The sequence below is a fragment of the Schistocerca serialis genome, chromosome 1, assembly GCF_023864345.2.
Source record: "Schistocerca serialis cubense isolate TAMUIC-IGC-003099 chromosome 1, iqSchSeri2.2, whole genome shotgun sequence".
In the NCBI taxonomy this organism is placed as follows: domain Eukaryota; kingdom Metazoa; phylum Arthropoda; class Insecta; order Orthoptera; family Acrididae; genus Schistocerca; species Schistocerca serialis.
Window position 1 is genome coordinate 1038743310 of NC_064638.1, and position 21924 is coordinate 1038765233.

At 44.1% G+C, this 21924-nt stretch overlaps 1 protein-coding gene across 2 annotated transcripts in view; it reads left to right on the forward strand.

Annotated features, from left to right (window-relative positions):
• Window positions 1-16015, forward strand: part of LOC126414498 (deformed epidermal autoregulatory factor 1) — a 73768-nt gene extending 57753 nt beyond the window's left edge. For both annotated transcript variants that reach the window (XM_050083350.1, XM_050083351.1), the window contains exons 8-10: window positions 4985-5136; window positions 14748-14850; window positions 14953-16015. In XM_050083350.1, coding sequence (XP_049939307.1) covers window positions 4985-5136; window positions 14748-14850; window positions 14953-15168 — 471 coding nt within the window. In that variant the 3' untranslated portion in view covers window positions 15169-16015. The remainder of the gene's footprint in view (window positions 1-4984; window positions 5137-14747; window positions 14851-14952) is intronic.
• Window positions 16016-21924: the final 5909 nt, after the last annotated feature.

The following is a 21924-nucleotide window of genomic DNA, read 5'->3' on the forward strand; positions in this document are numbered from 1 at the left end:
TCCCCTTTGGGGCTCTCCAGCATCCTGCCCGAGGGGCTCCTTGTTAGCAGACCTTTTCAACCAGCTCGATCTTGTCTGCCTCAATACTGGCGCCCCTACTTTTCTTTCGGACACATCTCACACCTATTCCCATTTAGACCTCTCTATATGTACTCCCCAACTTGCACGCCGGTTTGAGTGGTATGCACTTTCTGATACATATTCGAGCGACCACTTCCCGTGTGTTATCCATCTCTTGCAGCATACCCCCTCTCCGTGCTTCTCTAATTGGACCATCTCCAAGGCAGACTGGGGGCTCTTCTCTTCCAGGGCGACCTTTCAGGATCAAACCTTCACAAGCTGCGATCGTCAGGTCGCACACCTCACGGAAGTCATTCTCGCTGCTGCTGAATATTCCATCCCTCACCCTCCTTCTTCTCCACGTCGCATACCGGTCCCCTGGTGGACCGCAGCATGTAGAGACGCTTTACGTGCTCGTCGACGTGCTTTACGCACATTTAAACGCCACCCTACAGTGGCGAATTGTATCAATTATAAACGATTACGTGCCCAGTGTCGTCGTATTATCAAAGAAAGTAAGAAAGCCAGCTGGGCTGCTTTCACAAGCACCTTCAACAGTTTTACTCCTTCTTCTGTTGTCTGGGGTAGCCTGCACCGGCTATCTGGCACTAAGGTCCACTCACCAGTTTCTGGCTTGAAGGTCGCGAATGACGTCCTTGTGGCCCCTGAGGCTGTCTCCAATGCCTTCGGCCGCTTTTTCGCAGAGGTTTCGAGCTCCGCTCATTACCACCCTGCCTTCCTCCCCCGCAAACAGGCAGAGGAGGCTAGGCCACCTAACTTCCGCTCCTCGAATTGTGAAAGTTATAATGCCCCATTCACCATGCGGGAACTCTAAAACGCACTTGGCCGAACACGGTCCTCCGCTCCAGGGCCAGATTCTATTCATATTCAGATGCTGAAGAACCTTTCTCCTGCGGGTAAAGGTTTTCTTCTTCGTACATACAATCGCATCTGGATTGAGGGACATGTTCCCGCATGCTGGCGCGAGTCTATTGTTGTCCCGATTCCTAAGCCGGGGAAGGACAAGCACTTGCCTTCCAGTTATCAACCCATCTCGCTTACCAGCTGTGTCTGTAAAGTGATGGAGCGAATGGTTAACTCTAGATTGGTTTGGCTGCTCGAGTCTCGACGCCTACTTACCAATGTACAATGTGGATTTCGTAGGCGCCGCTCTGCTGTTGACCATCTGGTTACCTTGTCGACCTTCATTATGAATAACTTCTTGCGGAAGCGCCCGACCGCGGCTGTGTTCTTTGATTTGGAGAAGGCTTACGACACCTGTTGGAGGGCGGGCATTCTCCGCACCATGCATACATGGGGCCTTCGTGGTCACCTCCCTCTTTTTATTCGTTCCTTTTTAATGGATCGACAGTTCAGGGTACGTGTGGGTTCTGTCCTGTCCGACACCTTTCGCCAGGAGAATGGGGTGCCACAGGGCTCAGTTTTGAGCGTCGCTCTCTTCGCCATCGCGATCAGTCCAATAATGGATTGCCTCCCAGCTGATGTATCAGGCTCCCTTTTTGTGGACGATTTTACCATCTATTGCAGCGCGCAGTGTACACGTGCCCTGGAGCGCTGTCTTCAGCGTTCTCTTGACCGTCTTTACTCCTGGAGTGTCGCCAATGGCTTCAGTTTTTCTGCCGAGAAGACGGTCTGTATTAACTTCTGGCGCTACAAAGAGTTTCTCCCACCGTCCTTACGACTCGGTCCCGTTGCTCTCCCAATCGTGGAGACAACAAAATTTTTAGGCCTTACATTTGACAGGAAACTCAGCTGGTCTCCACATGTGTCATATTTGTCCGCCCGTTGTACCCGTTCTTTAAATGTCCTCCGTGTTGTCAGTGGTATGTCGTGGGGAGCGGATCGAACCGTCCTACTTCGTCTATATTGGTCGATCGTCCGCTCCAAGCTGGATTATGGGAGCTTCGTATACTCCTCTGCACGGCCATCCATCTTATGCCGCCTCAACTCCATACAACATCGGGGTTTACGACTTGCGATTGGAGCATTTTATACCAGTCCCGTAGAGAGTCTTCATGCTGACGCTGGCGAATTGCCACTCACCTACTGGCGCGATATACTGCTTTGTCGGTATGCCTGTCGGCTACTGTCGATGCCCGACCATCCGTCTTATCGTTCCTTTTTTGACGACTCTCTTGACCGTCAATACGGGTTGTATGTCTCTGCCCTGCTACCCCCTGGAGTTCGCTTTCGTCGCCTCCTTCAACACCTTAATTTTTCACTCCCTGCAACCTTTCGAGTGGGCGAGAGCCGCTCGCCACCTTGGCTCCAGGCTCAGGTCCGCGTTCACCTTGACCTCAGCTCGCTCCCAAAAGAGGTCACCCCCGGTTCGGTCTACCACTCCCGTTTTTTGGAACTTCGTTCGAAGTTCATCAACATGACTTTCATTTATACAGATGGCTCTAAGACCAATGACAGGGTCGGGTGTTCCTTTATTGTCGGGGCACAAAGTTTCAAATACCGGCTCCATGGCCATTGTTCGGTCTTCACAGCTGAGCTCTTTGCCCTCTACCAGGCTGTTCTTTACATCTGCTGCCACCGACATTCTGCTTATGTCATCTGCTCAGATTCCCTGAGCGCCATCCAGAGCCTCAGTGATCCGTACCCGGTTCACCCTTTCGTACACCGGATCCAACGCTCTCTTCAGCAGCTGGTGGACGTCGGTTCTCCAGTTAGCTTTATGTGGGTTCCTGGCCATGTCGGTATCCCTGGGAACGAAGCTGCAGATGCCGCGACCAAGGCTGCGGTCCTCCAGCCTCGGACAGCTTCTTGTTGTGTCCCTTCGTCCGATTTTAGCAGGGTCATTTGTCGGCGCATCTTATCGCTGTGGCATGCCGATTGGGCTGCACTTACCGACAACAAGCTTCGGGCCTTAAAACCTCTTCCCGTGGCTTGGACGTCCTCCTCACGCCCTTCTCGGCGGGAGGAGGTCGTTTTAGCCCAGTTAAGAATTGGACACTGCTGGTTCAGCCATCGCCATCTGCTGACGGCTGCGCCGGCGCCGTTCTGCCCATGTGGGCACTTGCTGACGGTTAGACACATTTTAATGTCCTGTCCAGATCTTAACACACTGCGCCTTGATCTTAACCTGCCAAATACTTTCGATGCCATTTTAGCGGATGACCCACGAGCAGCTGCTCGTGTTCTTCGTTTTATCAATTTGACAAACCTCGCTAAGGACATTTGATGATGCTGTTTTTTAATCCTATGCCTATCGGTCTGTCTTTTATCGTGTTTTCCCTTTTAGTTGTTGTGGTCAACTTGTGCCTCGCGGTGCATTCTTAGAGTAGTCAGGGCGCTAATGACCGTTGAAGTTGTGCGCCCTAAAACCACAAAAAAAAAATCATTGCCCTCCCTGTCTGCCTCTGTAGCGTAGTGGTAGCATTGCCACCTACCACGCAAGGGGGCCTGGGTTAGATTCCTGGCAGGGGACTGGGTGTTATGTGTCCATCATTTTAACCATCGACATGAAAGTGGCGTCAACTAAAGACTTTCAATACGGCGGCCAATAAATGCCATACAATCATTTCATTTTTTCATTGCCCTCCCTGTAATTGATGTTCAACTCTTAAACCATTATCTGAACACCACTGCAGAAATACCTATCCTCAACAAAGTAAAATTCTTCTGTACCACTACGTAACTCTCATATTCTCTGTATCATTTTCTAGTGTAATTGGATAGATAAACTCTAGTCAATCTGTGGCAGGAGAACACACACAGATAGATTTGCAGGTTTTTGGAACCAGTGGCTTCTCCTTATGGCAAAAGGGTTGAAAGGGAAGGAAAAGAAGTGAGGGAAAGAGGATGGTGATGTATAGTATGATATGATATGATATGATATGAGGAGAGTTTGTGAAAGTCTCCCAGAACCCAGTCAGGAAAGACTTAATCAGTCTTTCCTTCTCATCCCGTCCAAAATTCCCCCTAACCCAGGGTTCTGGGTGGCTTTTCTGAACAGTACCTTCCCCTTCAAACCTTCTGTGAGAAGGAGCCACTAGTTAAGAGAGCGTGCAGATTTCTGTGCCTTTATTGTATGTGCTGCTGCTGCTGCTGCTGCTGCTGCTTGGTGGCTAGATTTTTTTATCTAGCCAATTAAACTATAACATTTTCTGTATCAGGACCCCGACTTGACAGACTTTCTCAGAATATAAGTTAGAGACAGTGCCTGTCGATGCAGCACTTCTGCCATTTGGTGCATCGTCTCCTTCATTACTAAATAATTTGTAATTTTCAACTAGAACTTCCAGTATATTAAAATACAAGGGTATTCTTTTAAAACATAGCTGCATTCTGTTTATCCCTGGTATAAAATACTGTTTTTGGAAAGTTACTACTCGCCATATAGTGGAGATGTTGAGTCGCAATAGGCACAACAAAAAGATTCACACAATTATAGCTATCGGCCATTAAGGCCTTTGTCAGCAACAGACGCATGTGTGGGCACGCGCACGCACGCACAACTTGCACTCATGTCTGCAGTCTTTTCAGTTATGAGACTGCAGATGTGTGTGTGTGTGTGTGTGTGTGTGTGTGTGTGTGTGTGTGTGTGTGTATTGCTGACAAAGGCCTTAATGGCTGAAAGCTATAATTGTGTGAATCTTTTTGTTGTGCTTATCGTGACTCGGCATCTCCGCTATATGGTGAGTAGCAACTTTCCTTCTCTAATATTGCTACATTCCATCCTGGCTTTTCCCTTGTTTGTTTTTGGAAAGACTTTAGTAAATAAAGTGAAAAAACCAGCTCTGAACTTGCAGTTATACATACAGGTATCCCATCAGATCCATTTGCTTCCATATTAGGCAACTATTTATTTTTTGGCTCCAAAATTACGTATCTCAATAATTAGTTATTCTTCTTCCCCAAATACTGTGTTTTTTAATATTAATGATTTATGTTGCAGATGGCAGGCCGTATTACAAAGCTGGCTAATTGCTTCCGGAGAACTCTTGAGGATACAAAGGAACTTTACCAAAGAGAAATGAACAAACTTAAGGATGCAAAAGACCAAGCTGTATTGGCAGCAAGAGTTGAAACTCAAGTTGCATGTTCAAGGTAATTTTATTGCAGTAAAATATTAAGTTACGGGAGAAAAACCAAAATAACTGATAATGTTTCAAAAACCATGTTGTTTTCTTTCCATAACTTAGAGCTGTTGTATCCAAGGAGAACAAAATTTTTATAAAATATAAAAGTGTCAGGATTTATGAAGGAATGTAAGGGGATAAGTAAATTAGGTGTTGTTCAGCTAGTGAAGTTGGTACTAACTTTGACATGTAAGAATTGCTGTTAAGATAATGGATAGCAGCATTTTTGTAAGTTGGCAACACTGATCATTTATGCCCTTTGAGTGATATTTTATTATAATAAAGGAAACCAGCCAGCAGTCACTCGGTATTGTGGTATATATTAATTTATTCAGCTAAACAGGTACAGGAGAAACAAGTGGAAGACTTTCCCTATAGGGACAGATGCTGGAGCAAGTGAATCCCATAATTTTAGTATGTCAAGGATGTATGGAAGCCAAACCTGTGATAAAAAATCATTGGAGATTATATATGATTGTCAGACATAATCATAGGAGATAATGTTACATGCATCACATCTGAATTAAGTATCAGTGCCAAAAATGTATTACCAGAACATTTTGCATTGGTTCTGCATAATTTATGAACAGTGATTGAGAGTTGCAATATGTTTCACTGTGTCAGACTTACAATCAATCAGTACCATATATGGTGGATGTATTAATGTGCTTTTTGCCTTCGACTGCCTAGCTTTTGTACCACTAAATGTGATGGTAAAGTGTCTTAGTATTCAGTTTTTCCCTATTACTCGCAAGGTACAAATTACAGCTACAAAGAAGAATGTCAGTGGATAAAATAAAATCTGAAGCTTCCAGAGGCAGTGTAGTCAGCCTGAATGATACATAACCATAATCTTTGCGCAGAGTGTAAAGAAGACAAGGGGAAAAAATGGATGGAAGAGGCAGCTACATGCCAGAGTTGACAGATGATGGGATATTGTTCTTTATGCCAAATGCCTCATTACATTTTGAAGAATCCTTTAGGGCGATTTCTCTTTAGATATTGAAGTGTGTGCAAAATGAGTGCAAAACTACAAACACATGCATTATTTTACTTTCAATTCATAACACACTCCATATTCCAGCATTTGAGCAGAAATTCTTGGTCACAGACCTGGTGTTAGGTATAAAGTTCCTCTCTAATCCAGTGGCCAGTCCCCAATTCAGATCATTTTACTGTATACAATTACCCTGAAAGCAGCACACAAATGCAAAATAAGGCAGACTAGAACTACATTACCTTATATAAGTAGATGGGCAACTATTAGTGGACACTGAGTGGGGTCCACCTTTAACCTTCATGACAGCTTGAACTTGGTGGAGAAAACTTTGAGAGAGGTGTTCGAATGTCTGGAGGAACAGCAGTATTTCATAGTCCAGGTTGGGGCTCTGGGCAGGCCAGCCCATTTCAGGAATGTTGTGGTCTACAAACCATTGCCTCACAGATGCTGATTTACAAAAGGTTGCATTTTCAATGTTTCTGAACTGTTCATCCACTGTAGACAGCACAAACTGTAACCCCCTGTGGGTCTGGGGATTAAAATAGTCGTAAGAAGCGACTACAAGGAGTCGCGAAAGTTTTGGCCTTTGTGATGGTCCCCTGTAGGGTTTGACCTCTATTTTTCAAAATTTTCCCGAAGAGTGAGCCAATTGGGGAAGGGCACCTTACATGGTGCATCATGTCTCTCATACATAGAGATCTTTAGCCCACTTTCTTGTCGTCGCATTGCAGTCCAGCTCATTCTCCATCTCTTGGGTGAGGACACCTTCCTGGGTGAGTTTTCCACCATGCACTACGCGGTGTCGCTTTCTGCGCCAACTATGACCATGGACTTCTTTGCACCTCATATCCAGCATGGTAACAAGTCCGTTGTGGTGGGCCGTCATGTACCCTGTTGGTTGTAGCCTCCTGACAACACAGGGATCGCTCTGCTGATGCATGCGCTGTTAACTCCCTACGTATGCCCTGGGGCTTCATGACTCTAGGCAAGGGCCATCCTGCCAGGTGACTTTTGATGCGGCTGGATGACGCCTATGGGGAGGATCCCTGGTCGGAGTGGGTGGCATCAGCTTGGATGACGTGCGATGAAGTGTACCACACCATCACTTGCTGGTGGTCAGACACCAGCAGTCAGTGTTCAAAGTCTCAATGCAATGCTAGAAAGTAAGACCCTAAATCGTTCCCCTCCCTGGCCACACCATGGGAGGTACACCAGACTAAGGATGGCAGTGAACCTTATTCACTCTGGTACCTTGTATGTACGAGAACTAATGGGGACTCTTTTGTTTCGATGAAGCCAGTTTTTTGTAGAGCATTTAGAAGACAAGTTTGGGGAGATAGAGGGCTTGTTCAAAATTCGCTCTGGGTCTGTCTTCTTAAAAACAGCATCCTCTGCCCAGTCATGGGCTTTTCTCACTTGTAACAAGATGGGGATGTTTCTGTTGCCATCATACCACATAAGCTCTTAAATATGGTCCAGGGTATTATATTCCACAGTGACCTTCTTTTGCAGTCTGATAAAGACAAGCTGCACACAAATTTAGAGCGGTGAGGTGTTCATTTCATGCGGCGTGTCCATCGGGTTCAGAGGGATAATCAGGTTGCCACCGGTGCCTTCATCTTGGCCTTTGAGGGTGATACCTTACCCGAGAAGGTAAAGGTGATGGTCTACCGCTGTGATGTCAAACCATACATACCTCTCCCGATGCAGTGCTTTAAGTGCTGGAAGTTTGCCCATATGTCTTCCCGCTGTACTTCCAGCGTCACATGTCGAGATTGTGGATGTCCATCACATCCCAATACATCATGTGGCTGGCGAGCATAATTCACCTTGCTTGCCAGACTGCAGGATTTTACAGAAAGAGAGGAAAATCATGGAATAAAAGACCATTAACTGACTGACCTATACTGAAAATAGGATTGCCTACATCCTGCCGCTATGACCCCCTCATACACCGCCGCTATGAGAACAGTTGTAGCCCCCATCAGTTATGCGAATTCCAGTCGGCTGTGAAGCAGAAGGCTACACCTGCCCCCTTAGTGGGGGGCAATTCCCCCCGCCCTGTCCCCCCCCCCCACCCCCCCTCCCCTGTTGCTCCTGTACCACCTACCTCTAGAGCACTGTCCCCCGCCAACCATCGGGGACACCAGTCCCCACTTCTCAGCCAGAGAAATCTCCTGCCAGTGGCTGAAGTGTCCAAAAGCAGCTGGTCGTAGGGCTTCACGATCATCCTCAGTCCTGGAGACTGAATCAGTGAAGCCCTCCCAGCCAGAGAAACCCAAGGAGCAGAGAGAAAAGTCCAAAAGGAAGACTCCTAAGACCAAGGAAATTGCAGTGGCACCCACACCACCGCTACCTAAAAGCTCTGCGTCTGTGGATAAGGTAGAGATCATGGCGTCCACTGATGACCTAGATCTTGCCAGACCGTCAGCCACAATGGATATAGACTGCTCAGGCAATAAATCTGTGGTTGCAGGTGACCCTGAGGCATAAATTGCCTCATTGAATGTTCCATGCCTTCCTAGTCTGACGATGACGTCATCCTCCAGTGGAATAACGGCAGTTTTTTCCACCGCCTGGCTAAGCTTCGGCAACTGTTAAGCTTTACACCTGCTTTCTGCATTGCCCTCCAGGAAACCTGGTTCCCAGCAATGCAGACCCCTGCCCTCCATGGCTATAAGGGATATTACAGCAACTGTAGAGACTATAATGGAGTGTCAGGTGGAGTTTGCGAAACATTCTAAACTCGGTCTGTCGTGGAACTATGACCCTTCAGACCCCTCTTGAAGCTGTGGCTGTCTGCAAAGTATATCTTCCTTCAGGTGGTGCAGTACCTCTGAATGTACTAGCTGCACTGATTGATAAACTCCCAAAACCTTTCCTATTTTGGTGAGATTTTAACGCCCATAAGCCCTTGTGGGGTGGCGCCGTGCTTATTGACACAGGCAGAGATGGCGAAGCTTTACTGTCTCAGTTCAACCTCTGCCACTTAAATACTGTGGCCGCCACACATTTCAGTGTGGCTCATGGAAGTTACTCCGCCATTGATTTATCTATTTGCAACCCAGGACTTCTCCCATCTATCTGCTGGAGGTCACATGATGACCTGTGTGGTAGTGACCAGTTCCCCATCTTCCTGTCACTGCCCTGTGTCAGGCCCACGGACACTTGCCCAGATGGGCTTTAAACAAGGCAGAGAACTTTCACCTCTGGGGTCACTGTCGACTCTCCCCCATATGGTATCATCGATGTGATGGTTCAGCAGGTGACTACAAAAATTGTTAATGCAGCGGAAAACACGATCCCTTACTCTTTTTGGGTGCCCGCAGCAAAAGCGGTCACTTGGTGGTCGCCAGAAGTCACTGAGGCAATTAGTGTCGGCGAGCTCTACAGCAACATAAGCAGCACCCTTCCCTGGAACACCTCATAGCCTTTAAGCGGCTCAGAGCCTGTGATTGTCAGCTTATCAAAGGAGAGAAGCAGGAGTGTTGGTCGAGATATGTCTCGACCATTGGATGCCATACATCACTTTATCAAAGTCTGGATGAAGATCAGATGTCTCTTTGGGTACCAGACCGCAACAGGTGTCCCTGGCATTGACATCAATGGCGTGTTGTCTACCAACACACAAGATTGCTGAGCACTATGCTCGAGGTTCTGCGTCGAAAAACTACCCCCAACCTTTGGGATCCTCAAAAGGCGGACGGAAAGGAAAGTCTTCTAATTCGCTACATGCCACAATGAATCCTATAACGCCCCATATACGGAGTGGGAGCTCCTCATTGTCCTTGCACATCGCCTCAACACTGCTTCTAGGCCAGATCGGATTCACAGTCAGATGATAAAACATCTGTCATCTGACTAAAAGTGATATCTCCTCGTAATCTTCAACCAGATCTGATGCAATGGTGCCTTTCCATCACAGTGGTGGGATAGCACCATCATTCCGATGCTTAAACTCAGTAAAAACCCACTTGATGTGGATACCTATTGGCCCTTGAACCACACCATTCTTTGTATGCTGCTGGAACATATGGTGTGTCGGCGGTTGGGTCGGGTCCTGTAGTCACATGGCCTACTGGCTCCATGTCGGGGCGGCTTCCGCCAGGGTCACTCTACCACTGATAAACTTGTGTCCCTCGAGTCTGTCATCCAGCCTCTTCGACGCCAACAGGTGGTTGCAGTCTTTTTATTTACGAAAAGCATATGACACGACCTGGCGACATCATCATCCTTACATTATGCGAGTGGGGACTGTGAGGCCCGCTCCTGATTTTTATCCACTATTTCCTGTCACTTCGTACTCTCCGTGTCCAAGTTGGTGCCTCTCATAGTTCGCCCCATATCCAGGAGAATGGGGTCCCTCAGGGCTCCGTATTAAGTGTATCTCTATTTCTAGTGGCCATTAATGGTATAGCAGCAGCTGTAGGACCGTCTGTGTTACTGTTTCTGTACGCAGACAACTTCTGCATTTCGTACTGCTCCACCAATATTGGTGTTGCTGAGCAGCACCTACAGGTAGCCATCCACAAGACGCAGTCATGCCCACGGTTTCCAGTTTTTGGCGGCAAAGTCATGTTGTGCACTTCTGTTGGTGTTGTACCGTTCATCCGGAACCAGAACTTTATCTTAATGACGATCCACTCACTGTAGTGGAGACATACCGATTCTTAGGAGTGGTTTTCAATGCCCGATTGACTTGGCTTCCTCACCTTCGTCAGCTTAAGTGGAAGTGCTTGCAACACCTCAATGCCCTCTGCTGCCTAAGCAACACAAAGTGGGGTGCAGATTGCTCTACACTGCTGCAGCTCTACAGATCCCTTGTTCAATCCCTCCTTGACTACGGGAGTCTGGTTTATGTTTCAGCGGCACCCTCAGCGTTGCGTTTACTCGACTCAGTACACCACTGTGGTGTACTGAGGGGTGGGGTGCAGATTGCTCTACACTGCTGCAGCTCTACAGATCCCTTGTTCAATCCCTCCTTGACTACGGGAGTCTGGTTTATGTTTCAGCGGCACCCTCAGCGTTGCGTTTACTCGACTCAGTACACCACTGTGGTGTTCGCCTAGTGACAGGAACTTTTAGGAAGAGTCTGGTGACCAGTGTCCTGGTGGAGGCCAGAGTCTCTCCATTGTAGATTAGGTGTGCGCAGTTACTCTCCAGTTACGTTGCACACGTTTGTAATTATCCTGCACGTCCCGAATTAGTCTGCTTTTCCTGCCCACAGCGGTTCATCTCCCGCATTGGCGGCCCAGATCAGGGCTTCCAATTGCAGTTTGTGTGCGATCCCTTCACTCTGAACTAGAGTCCTTGCCCTTACCACCTATACTTGAGGTTCATTCACAAACACCACCATGGTGTACAGCTAGGTCGCAGCTTCGCCTGGACCTTTCACGTGGCCCTAAGGACTCTGTTAACCCTGCGTCTCTCCGCTGTCACTTCCTCTAGCTTCTCGGCATGTACTGGGGCCATGAAGTAGTTTACACCGATCGCTCGATGGCTGATGGTCACGTTGGCTTTGCCTATATTCATGGAGGGCATATAGAACAGCACTCCTTGCCAAATGGCTGCAGTGTTTTCACTGCAGAGCTGTGGCCATATCTCATGCTCTTGACCACGTCCTCTTATGCCCAGGTGAGTCATTTCTCCTGTGTTCTGACTCCTTGAGCAGTCTTCAAGCTGGTTACCAGTGCTACCCTCATCATCCTTTGGTAGGGAGCATCGAGGAGTCCATCTATTCCCTGGAATGGTCCAGTCGTTCAGTGGTGTTCATCTGCACCTCAGGTCATGTCGGAATCCCAGGCAATGAACTTGCCGACTAGGTGGTCAAACAGGCTATGCAGAAACCTCTTATGGAGATCAGCTTCTCTGAAACTGACCTGTGTTCATTATTACGCCGCAAGATTTTACGGCTTTGGGAGGTGGAATGGCATAACCTCAGTATGCACAAGTGTGCCATTAAGGAAACTACGAATGTGTGGAAGACCTCCGTGCATACCTCTCGCAGGGACTCTGGTTCTGTCGGCTCCACATTGGCCACACGTGGCTGATGTATAGATACCTCCTCCGTCACAAGAATTCACCTCGGTGTCGCTGTGGCTCACGAATGATGGTCGTCCATCTCTTGCTGGACTGCCCACTTTTAGCCACTCTGCGGTGGACTTATAACCTTCCCAGCACACTATCTTCGGTGTTAGGCAACAGTGCGTCAACAGCAGCTTTAGTTCTATGTTTTATTCGTGAGGGGGAGTTTTGGCATTTGCTCTAAATTTTAGCACATGACCTTTGTCCCTGTGTGTCCGCCACCCTAGTGCTTTCAGGGTGGGGAGGTTTTAATGTTTTTGCAGAGTGGCTGGCTTTTCCTTTTTATCCTCATGGTCAGCCAGCCATGGTAACCTGCTTTCTTGTTTTAACCTCTTCTACCCGTTTCTTGCAACTTTGTGGTTTTATTGTCCCCTTTTGTCCATTTCAATGTAGTTTCCCTTCAGTCGTTGTGGTTTTTCCTTTCATTTTGTTTTGTGTTGTCTCATTGTCTTATTCTCACCCTTGTGGCATTGTTTCTTTCGGAACAAGGGACCGATGACCTCGTAGTTTGGTCCCTTCCCCCCTCTTTTACATCAACCAGTGGACAAATCTAAAATTTTCATTAGTTTACCCATCTTAAGTTGTAAGGGGGCAAACTGCAATGATTACTTGACGTAAGGTGCACTACCCAAGATTATTTGTAAACAAGCTTTGTTGTTGATCTGGTTTTGTTAAGTGTGGTTACCATCTTCAGATCTCAAGGTTATTACATACCTCCTATACAAACAGTACAAGTACTCTTTCGAAAACATTGCTAGGTGTATGAGGGGTGAGATGAATAACGCATCGGCAAGTCAGGGTTAAAACCACTATACACAGTGATAAGCCAAATGCTTGTCCCCCTTACAGCATACTACTGTGCACTTCACTGTAGCCAGTGCATCACTACATTAATGAACCTAGGGGTCCTGTGGCTGCAATGAAGTGCACAGTAGTGTGCAATATGGGGGACAAGCATTGTGCGAATAACTCTGTACATTGTAGTTGTAACCTTGACTTGCATTGGCATCACTGATCTCAATCCTTGGACACATGGCAATGTTCTAGAAGCTGTTGCACAGCTGTTATAGAAGATATGTAATAACCTTTTATTGATGTCTGAAGACAGTAACCATGCTTACCGAAACCAGTAATCGGCAATAAAGTTTGTTTTTGTACCATAACACTACCTCCTCTGTACTTCGTTGTTGACACTAAACATGATGCCAGGCGAGACCCATGAGAAAGACAGGCTGCGGCACATATGTCACAGAGGTAGGCCTGAACTTGCTCGCTCAGCAGACAAAATGCTTTTCTAAACCTGTTAACTTGCAGCTGAGTATGTACATACTAACAAGAATCCAGTCTTCTACTGGAATCTGCTATTATGAAGTCACACTGATTAACGGTACAACAACAAAATTTAATTTAAGATCAGTACTTTATATATATGGTATAACAGCTTGTTTATAATATTTAGTCTCTTCTGCTTAAGTCCTCATTTCATATAAGAAGTGGTGCCTTATGCAACTGATAATCATTTTGACATGTTTGTACCCCAGTACAGCCACAACAAATTATAAGTAGGCCTAGGAACTTCTGATCATTGTAGGACTCCATAATAGCAGAGTCCAGTAAAAGATGCAATTCTCCTTTGTACGTACCCACCTAGTTAAGAGTTTAATAGGTGTAGAAATGTAGTTTCTCTGCTGAGTTGAGCAAGTAGCGAGCGCAGGCCTACCTTCGTGACACACGTGCAGACACGCTCCCCCAGGGGGTTCGTAGTTTGTTCATGGTTCACGTGTGGCACACTTGGGACGCCAAGCTGTTGCAGCCTGTTCGTCCTTCCCAGACTGCATTTCCATCTGTCTGCCTGTTTCTACATGTCCTCGCTCCTTCTCTGGTCCTCCTTCTTTGTCGGTGTTACTGCTGTTGATCTGGCTATCCACCAGCTTTTTTGTATTTGTTCTGGTTGTTGTTCCCCTTGCCTTTTCATTCTCATTCTTCCTTTTTGGCATTTTATTCCCCCTGGGGGTTTGACCTCCACTTATAAATTTTTCTCTCTGTACTGTGAGCCATTTAGGGACGAATTCCCTCCCTAGCATTTACAGCATGGAGTCATCCCACCCCCCTCCTTCCCCTTTTTTTCCCTGCTGTAAATGAGGCATTAACATTCCAGAGGCTGCTTTGTCAATGAGTGTGTGTTATTCCGTTAGTTATTCTGAACATTTTATGGCAAGTGTTGTTCAGTTGTTAAACAAAGGCAGGTCATGCTGTGTTCTGTTGTGTTGCATTGCTGGTGCCAATTTTAAGTAACACATTTCTTGACTTCCTTTTGCTTATGAGATTGTCTGTGTTTTCTTGCAGTAAATATAGTTCATATGCTTATTGTGGCTTATTTTGCCTTGTTGTGTTCTTGCTGTATTGGTAAAGATTTATTTTTAAACTGAACAAATTTGTAATTATTATTTTGTAGTAAATGCTAAGCTGTTCAATATTATGTATTGATGTCGCAGGGCTGTTTTTGAACAAAGGTCAGATAATCTGCCTGTCCATATTGTGGACCCAATTGAAACAGTAGGCCTCCAGCCAACGACAGATGGTAATGAAACAAAAAAGGTTAGTTGTTGCTATTATATATTTCTTCAGAAATTGTTGTTAATAATTTTTTCATGAATTGAAGTGCGTAAAATGGCTCTAATAGAAGGTGTTTGCTTCCAGTGTGCTAACTGCAATAGAGAAGCATTTGCAGAATGCTCGTTGTGTCGTCGTACACCATACTGCTCAACATTTTGTCAGCGTAAAGACTGGACAAGTCATCAAGTGGAATGTGTTCGGAATGCAACTGATAATAGTATTGGACAACCAGCTAGTTCAATAATGCTAATTGTTGAAAGTTCTGATCAAGTCCTAGGACATGGTGAATGTAATACTTGAGTTATTCACTCTGAAGGTGCCAATAATGCTAACTTACGTCTGAGGTATCTGTGATCTTTACGCTGTGTTAGTGTGTGCTGATCATGATGGATGTTTTCTGTTTAGTCCATATGATTTTCAAAGAAAAAAATTTGCACATGTTGCATATATGTACAATCTAAAAATTTTATGCACAAATGTTACTACGTGTGTTGTGTGAATACAATCCAGAAGTATTGTTAAAAGTATTACTAGTCATATGAGAATATTTTTATGGAAAGTGAGACCTGCTTCTTCCTTTGGTTGAATTGTGAATTCTAATTAGTCGGTTTGTTAACTGCTCTTCATTGTTGGTACATTTTTTTTGTATCTGTTTTACACGAATGTAAAGGACATTTTTTGCTATATTGTTTTATATATGTATTTATAAAACATTTATCTTTTGGCTAGTACACATTGTATCCTTGTAAAACTGGTTAAAAGTATACTTAAATGGCAACTGGTAGAGCTTTGTGAAAATGTGCAATTCATTTGTGTTTCTATTATTTGATTACAATGGTGATACACATCTGTTATGGAGAGCAGCTTTGTGATTGTAATGTAAACTTTTTAATCTGTGTGTGTGTGTGTGTGTGTGTGTGTGTGTGTGTGTGTGTGTGTGTGTGTGTGTTTGTAAATGTAAATTTATATTTATTATTTATTTGTGGTAGTTACTACATTGTTTATCATGAAAGGACCTCTTTAATAGCACACTGTGTGATGCAGGTATCTCAATGTCTTGAGATATGCTCCTGTGTGAGAGAAAAACTGACAAGTTACTTCAGCTAAATTCCAAAGTTGATCAGAATAAAAAAAAATTTTTTTTACAGATTTTGTATTTAATGGAATCCTGACATTTTCAGTTACTTGACTGTTGAATAGTTACGACAACTATCAATACAGTTTGTTATTGCTCAAGATTTCTTAGTCACTTGTGTGAAGTGACCATACACCATACCATTTTGCAACAAGACAAATTGCAGTTAAAGAAATAGCTTTAAACTATTTATTTCTATTGCAGATATTGTTCCATCAGAAGTGTTCACAATTGGGTATTATGAATTTTCAAAGGCTGCCTAAGGAATTGTGTAAAATAATGTCCGGCGACTTTATTCATACATCCAGTTATTGCTGTTGCTTGGTCCCTTCAGAGAAGGGAAGTAGTGTTTCCATGAAATTCTCTCAAAAGTTGACATTTAATTGTTCATTGTGTAAAAGAATTGCTGCAAACATCTCTCTTTAAGAAATATTTCAAAGTATATAAAATGTTTAATTTTTATGTATCTGCAATGTGGTTCAGATTACTGAAAATTTGTTAGACAACAACTTTCGTAAATGCGGAGCAATTGGTGTAAAACAAGAACAGATGTGTTTAGTCACTTCTGCGTAAATCTGAGAACTCAACTCTTCATTGATATATTGGTAGCAAGTGTCGAGACCCTTCTGAAGGATGTGTGGAAAAAACTGTTCCTGGATTGAAATAAGGCTAACTTGGAAACAGTATTTTAAGGTAAATATAATGAATTAAAAATGTTGCTTTTCATTCTGTTGTATGGTAAAATAGGTAAGTAGCAAGAAAAAACACTAGTATGTGTCGGTAAGTAGGAAGCTCAAGATAGCCATGTTGAATACTAAGAACTTCCAAATGTAGAAACAGATATGGACAATAAATGACCATGGAGTTAAAGTACTTCATACTGGAATTAAGTGTTACAATATGGAGAGGAAGCTATAGAATTTGGTCTCCTCAAGAGGGACCAACAGTTTATGGTTGATATAGCCAATAGTCACACAACTGGGTTTTTCATTTCTTTTTTTTTTTTTTTTTTCTTTTTTTTTCTTTTTTTTTATTTTATTTTATTTTTTTTATAAAATTTTGCATCAGTATGTTTTAGGCTGCCATAGTTAAGACCTCAAAAAATTTGCAAAAATACAGTACACGTACAATATTTACAACACAGTATTTGTGGAGAGGGACTGAAGAGGAGCTTCTCATATGTTTATGCAGTACATACAGCAATAAAATGCCATCAAAATGTAAAAACCTTCAAAAAGTGAAGAAAGTAGCAACAGTGTACTAGCATAAACTGTTAAACAATGTTGAAGCCAGTCTTGGATAGTGAATGAGAGAAAATGTTGAACCTGTTAAAAGCTTACTAAAAGTGCCGTATTGTATAATAGTCGTGCAAGACACAACTGTGTTCTAGTTGTTGTATGACAAAAATTGACAGTACCACATTGAAAAGACAGGGTTCTATACATAAATTACTCGGAAGACATACACTTTCTTCTTCTGTTTCTCTTTAAGATGTTGTAGGAGAGAGATGACATATTGTACCTAAAGTGAAAATATCCAACACACATAACCACAAAACATCAATAAAAATACTCTATATAATGGAAGGAAACATTCCACGTGTGAAAAATTATATATAAAAACAAAGATGAGGTGACTTACCGAACAAAAGCGCTGGCAGGTCGATAGACACACAAACAAACACAAACATACACACAAAATTCAAGCTTTCGCAACAAACTGTTGCCTCATCAGGAAAGAGGGAAGGAGAGGGGAAGACGAAAGGAAGTGGGTTTTAAAGGAGAGGGTAAGGAGTCATTCCAATCCCGGGAGCGGAAAGACTTACCTTAGGGGGAAAAAAGGACAGGTATACACTCGCACACACGCACATATCCATCCACACATACAGACACAAGCAGACAAATATGTCTGCTTGTGTCTGTATGTGTGGATGGATATGTGCGTGTGTGCGAGTGTATACCTGTCCTTTTTTCCCCCTAAGGTAAGTCTTTCCGCTCCCGGGATTGGAATGACTCCTTACCCTCTCCTTTAAAACCCACTTTCTTTCGTCTTCCCCTCTCCTTCCCTCTTTCCTGATGAGGCAACAGTTTGTTGCGAAAGCTTGAATTTTGTGTGTATGTTTGTGTTTGTTTGTGTGTCTATCGACCTGCCAGCGCTTTTGTTCGGTAAGTCACCTCATCTTTGTTTTTATATATAATAAAAATACTCTGTTATTCCATTTCTGTACTTTGAAAAAAATAACACATATTGGAATTTAATTTTCTAGTTCTCAAGTCACAGAAAAGACAGTGTTGTTTGGGTTTTTAACCAGTTGATTTAATGTTGAAATGCAATAAAGTAATGAAAACTACAGTATACTGTTCTACTTGAGGTAATCAGTTACTTTCATTTGGTTTTTGCATTTAAGGTATGCAGATGCATTTTGCAATCATTTTGATGCCCGATTTAAAGTCAACAATCTACAGGTAACAAGAGTTTGGAAATAAGCATTACATTGTTGATAGTAATCCCCAAATACATATATGAAGATAGTAACAGTTCTTGAAATAAGATACCATTGATGACCGTGCAGCTTCTCTAGAATAATTAAATAATTGAAACCCTCTGCTGCTGAGAGGTGGTGTTGACATACCTCGATGGGGACAGCTGAAAAAGTGTGCCCCGACCAGGACTCGAACCCGGGATCTCCTGCTTACATGGCAGACGCTTTCTCCATCTGAGCCACCGAGGGCACAGATGAATAGCGTGATTGCAGGGACTTACACCTTGCACGCTTCCCGTGATACCCACATTCCCACCTGTCCACAATATACATAAGTAATGCTCCTAATAGAAGCTGCACGGTCATGAATGGTATCTGTTCTTTCGAAAAGTTACTATCTTCATATATAGTTAAATGGCTACCCAGGCATTGACCTTCATCTGTGTGAATGCACTCAGGTTGCCCAAACTCTTACGGGAATAGTCACCTTAATGGGCACGAGTAATGAGTGGATGGGCAAAGTATCTATTAGGAACATTACATATGTAGATTGTGGTCAGTTGGGAATTTGGGTCTCACAGGAAGCGTACAAGGGATAAGTCCCTGCAGTCACACTATTCATGTGTGTCCTTGGTGGCTCAGATTGATAGTGTCTGCCATGTAAGCATGAAATCCCGGGTTCGAGTCCCAGTCGGGGCACACATTTTCAACTGTCCCCATTGAGGTACGTCAAAAACACCTGTCTGCAGCTGAGGGTTTCAATTATCATTCTCATATACATAAGCAAAAATTAACATTGGACGTTATAGCAGATATACACTATGTGATGAAAAATATCCAGACACCTGGCTGAAAATGACCTAAAAGTTCGTGGTACCCTCCATCGGTAATTCTGGAATTAAATATGGTGTTGGCCCACTGTGAGCCTTGATGACAGCTGCCACTTCGGCAGGCATATGTTCAATCAGGTGCTGGAAGTTTTCTTGGGAATAGCTACTCATTCTTCATGTAGTGTTGCACTGAGGAGAGGTATCGCTGTAGGTCGGTGAGGCTGGCATGAAGTCGGTGTTCCAAAACATCCCAAAGGTGTTCTGTAGGATTCAGGTCAGGACTCTGTGCAGGCCAGTCCATTACAGGGATGTTATTGTAGTGTAATCACTATGCCATACGCCTTGCTTTATGAACAGGTACTCGATCATGTTGAAAGATGCAGTCACCATCTGTGAATTGTTCTTTAACAGTGGGAAGCAGGAAGGTGGTTAAACACAAATGAAGGCCTGTGCTGGGATAGTGCCACACAGAGCAGTGCAAGCCCCCTCCATGTAAAACATGACCATACCATAACACCACCACCACCACTTCCTCCTCCGGATTTTACTGTTGGCACAACACTTACTGGCAGATGACGTTCACCTGGTATTTTCCATTACCACACCATGCCATCGGATGGTCACATTGTGTACCACGATTCATCACACACAGTTTTTCCACTGTTTGATCGTCCATTGTTTATGCTCCTTACACAAAGCAAGGTGTCATTTGGCATTTACCGGTGTGATGCATGGCTTATGAGCAGCCGCTTGACCATGAAATCAAAGCTTTCTCACCTCCCGCATAACTGTCATAGTACTTGCAGTGGATCCTGGTGCAGTTTGAAATTCCTGTGATGGTCTGGATAGATGTCTGCCTAATTACAACCCTCTTCAACCATCGGTGGTCTGTCAGTCAACAGACGAGGACAGCCTGTGTGCTTTTGTGCTGTATATGTCCCTTCATGTTTCCACTTCACTATCAGATCGAACAGTGAACCTAGGGATGTTTAGAAGTGTGGAAATATTGCGTACAGACATGAAAAGAGTGATACCCAATCACCTGACCACGTTCGGAGTCTGTGTTCCACGGAGTGCCCCACTCTGCTCTATCACAATGTCTGACTACTGAGGTCGCTGATATGGAGTACCTGGTACAGTGCACCTAATATGATAAATGTATGTTTCTGGGGGTGTCCGTATACTTTTGATCACAGTGTATTTCTCCGAAAATGTATTAAAAGTACTTTGTTTTATATTATAAGTTGCAATAAGTGAGGTCATGCTGAGAGATTTTTGTTAAATATAGTGTTTGTGTACAATTTAGAGAGAACTATTAGATTTCGCTATTACAGCCAATACATTAACACTGTCACTATAAACAGTATTGACTATTTTTATTATTTGCAGGTACATGCCTGCAGTTCTGGCACATATTGATCTTCTCACGGTACTATAGCGCGCCATTAGGAAATAAAAATTGGCACAGTCCATTGAGAAACTGGTGGATCATTTGGTAATTTGAATTTGGCAGAAACAGAAATGTGACAACTTTGTCAGACCGTTAAAGATGGGTAAAGAAGTCCTTTGAATTGACCTGACATTGCTGTAACATTTCCACTGCTGCCAAAAAAAATATTTCTGCACAGAACCCCACTTTATCAATGGGCTACACTATTTTGTTTTGGTTCTCTAACATCCTATGGTACAGTCTTGGAGATTTCAATGTGTACAATGACTTAAGACATCTAATTGAAACTAAAACTGCCCCTCATTAACTTACATTGTAATTGGTTTATAAAATATAAAATTGTTAAAGCTTTTATAGCCATTTGTTGACAAATTGCCTCTTGGCTTCTGTCTCGGGTTCTTCGGCTGATATTTGATAACCCCCCCCCCCCCCCCCCCTCTCAGACTTTTCGCCAGCGCTATTGTCTGATATTGCCAAAGCTTCACCCTCCTTTGCTGGTGGTGGACTGGAGTTGAACATGCAGGTGCATATCATATCTACGTGGTGTGCCAATGTCGGACGGCTTTTCCGATGTTCTAAGTATAGGGGACAGATGAGCTCAGATGTTATGGCCCATAGTGCTTAGAGCCATTTGAACCAAATAACAGCTTGCACTGTATGTGCTTTAGCATTGTCCTGAAAAATGATGGTCGGGCCCTGTAGAAAGTGTCATCAGTTCTGTCTCTATGCTGTTCATTTTTGGAACACAGCTTAGAGGCGGAGTATGTCTTACAGTAAAATTCTTAAACACTGAAGCTCTTACTGTACGTAAGAGCTATTACACCCGCTTGTTCAGGGAAGCTACAGAAATACACAAACATGACAACAGCTTCAACAAGATAGAAGAAAGCTTCAAGGTGACTGGATCATGGATTCCCATGCTGCAGCAAACAACTGTTGCAGCTAGCAAGGGGAAAACAGCAGTGGTAATGACATCGGAAAAACCCTCGGACATTGGCACACCACGTAGATATGATGTGCACCTGCGAGTTTAACTCCACTCCACCACCAGCAATGGAGGCTGAAGCTTTGGCAATATCAGCCAATAGTGCTGGCGAAAAGTCTGAGAAATATGACCTGATGCTAGTAATAGATTTTAATGCATAAATAGGGAGGAATG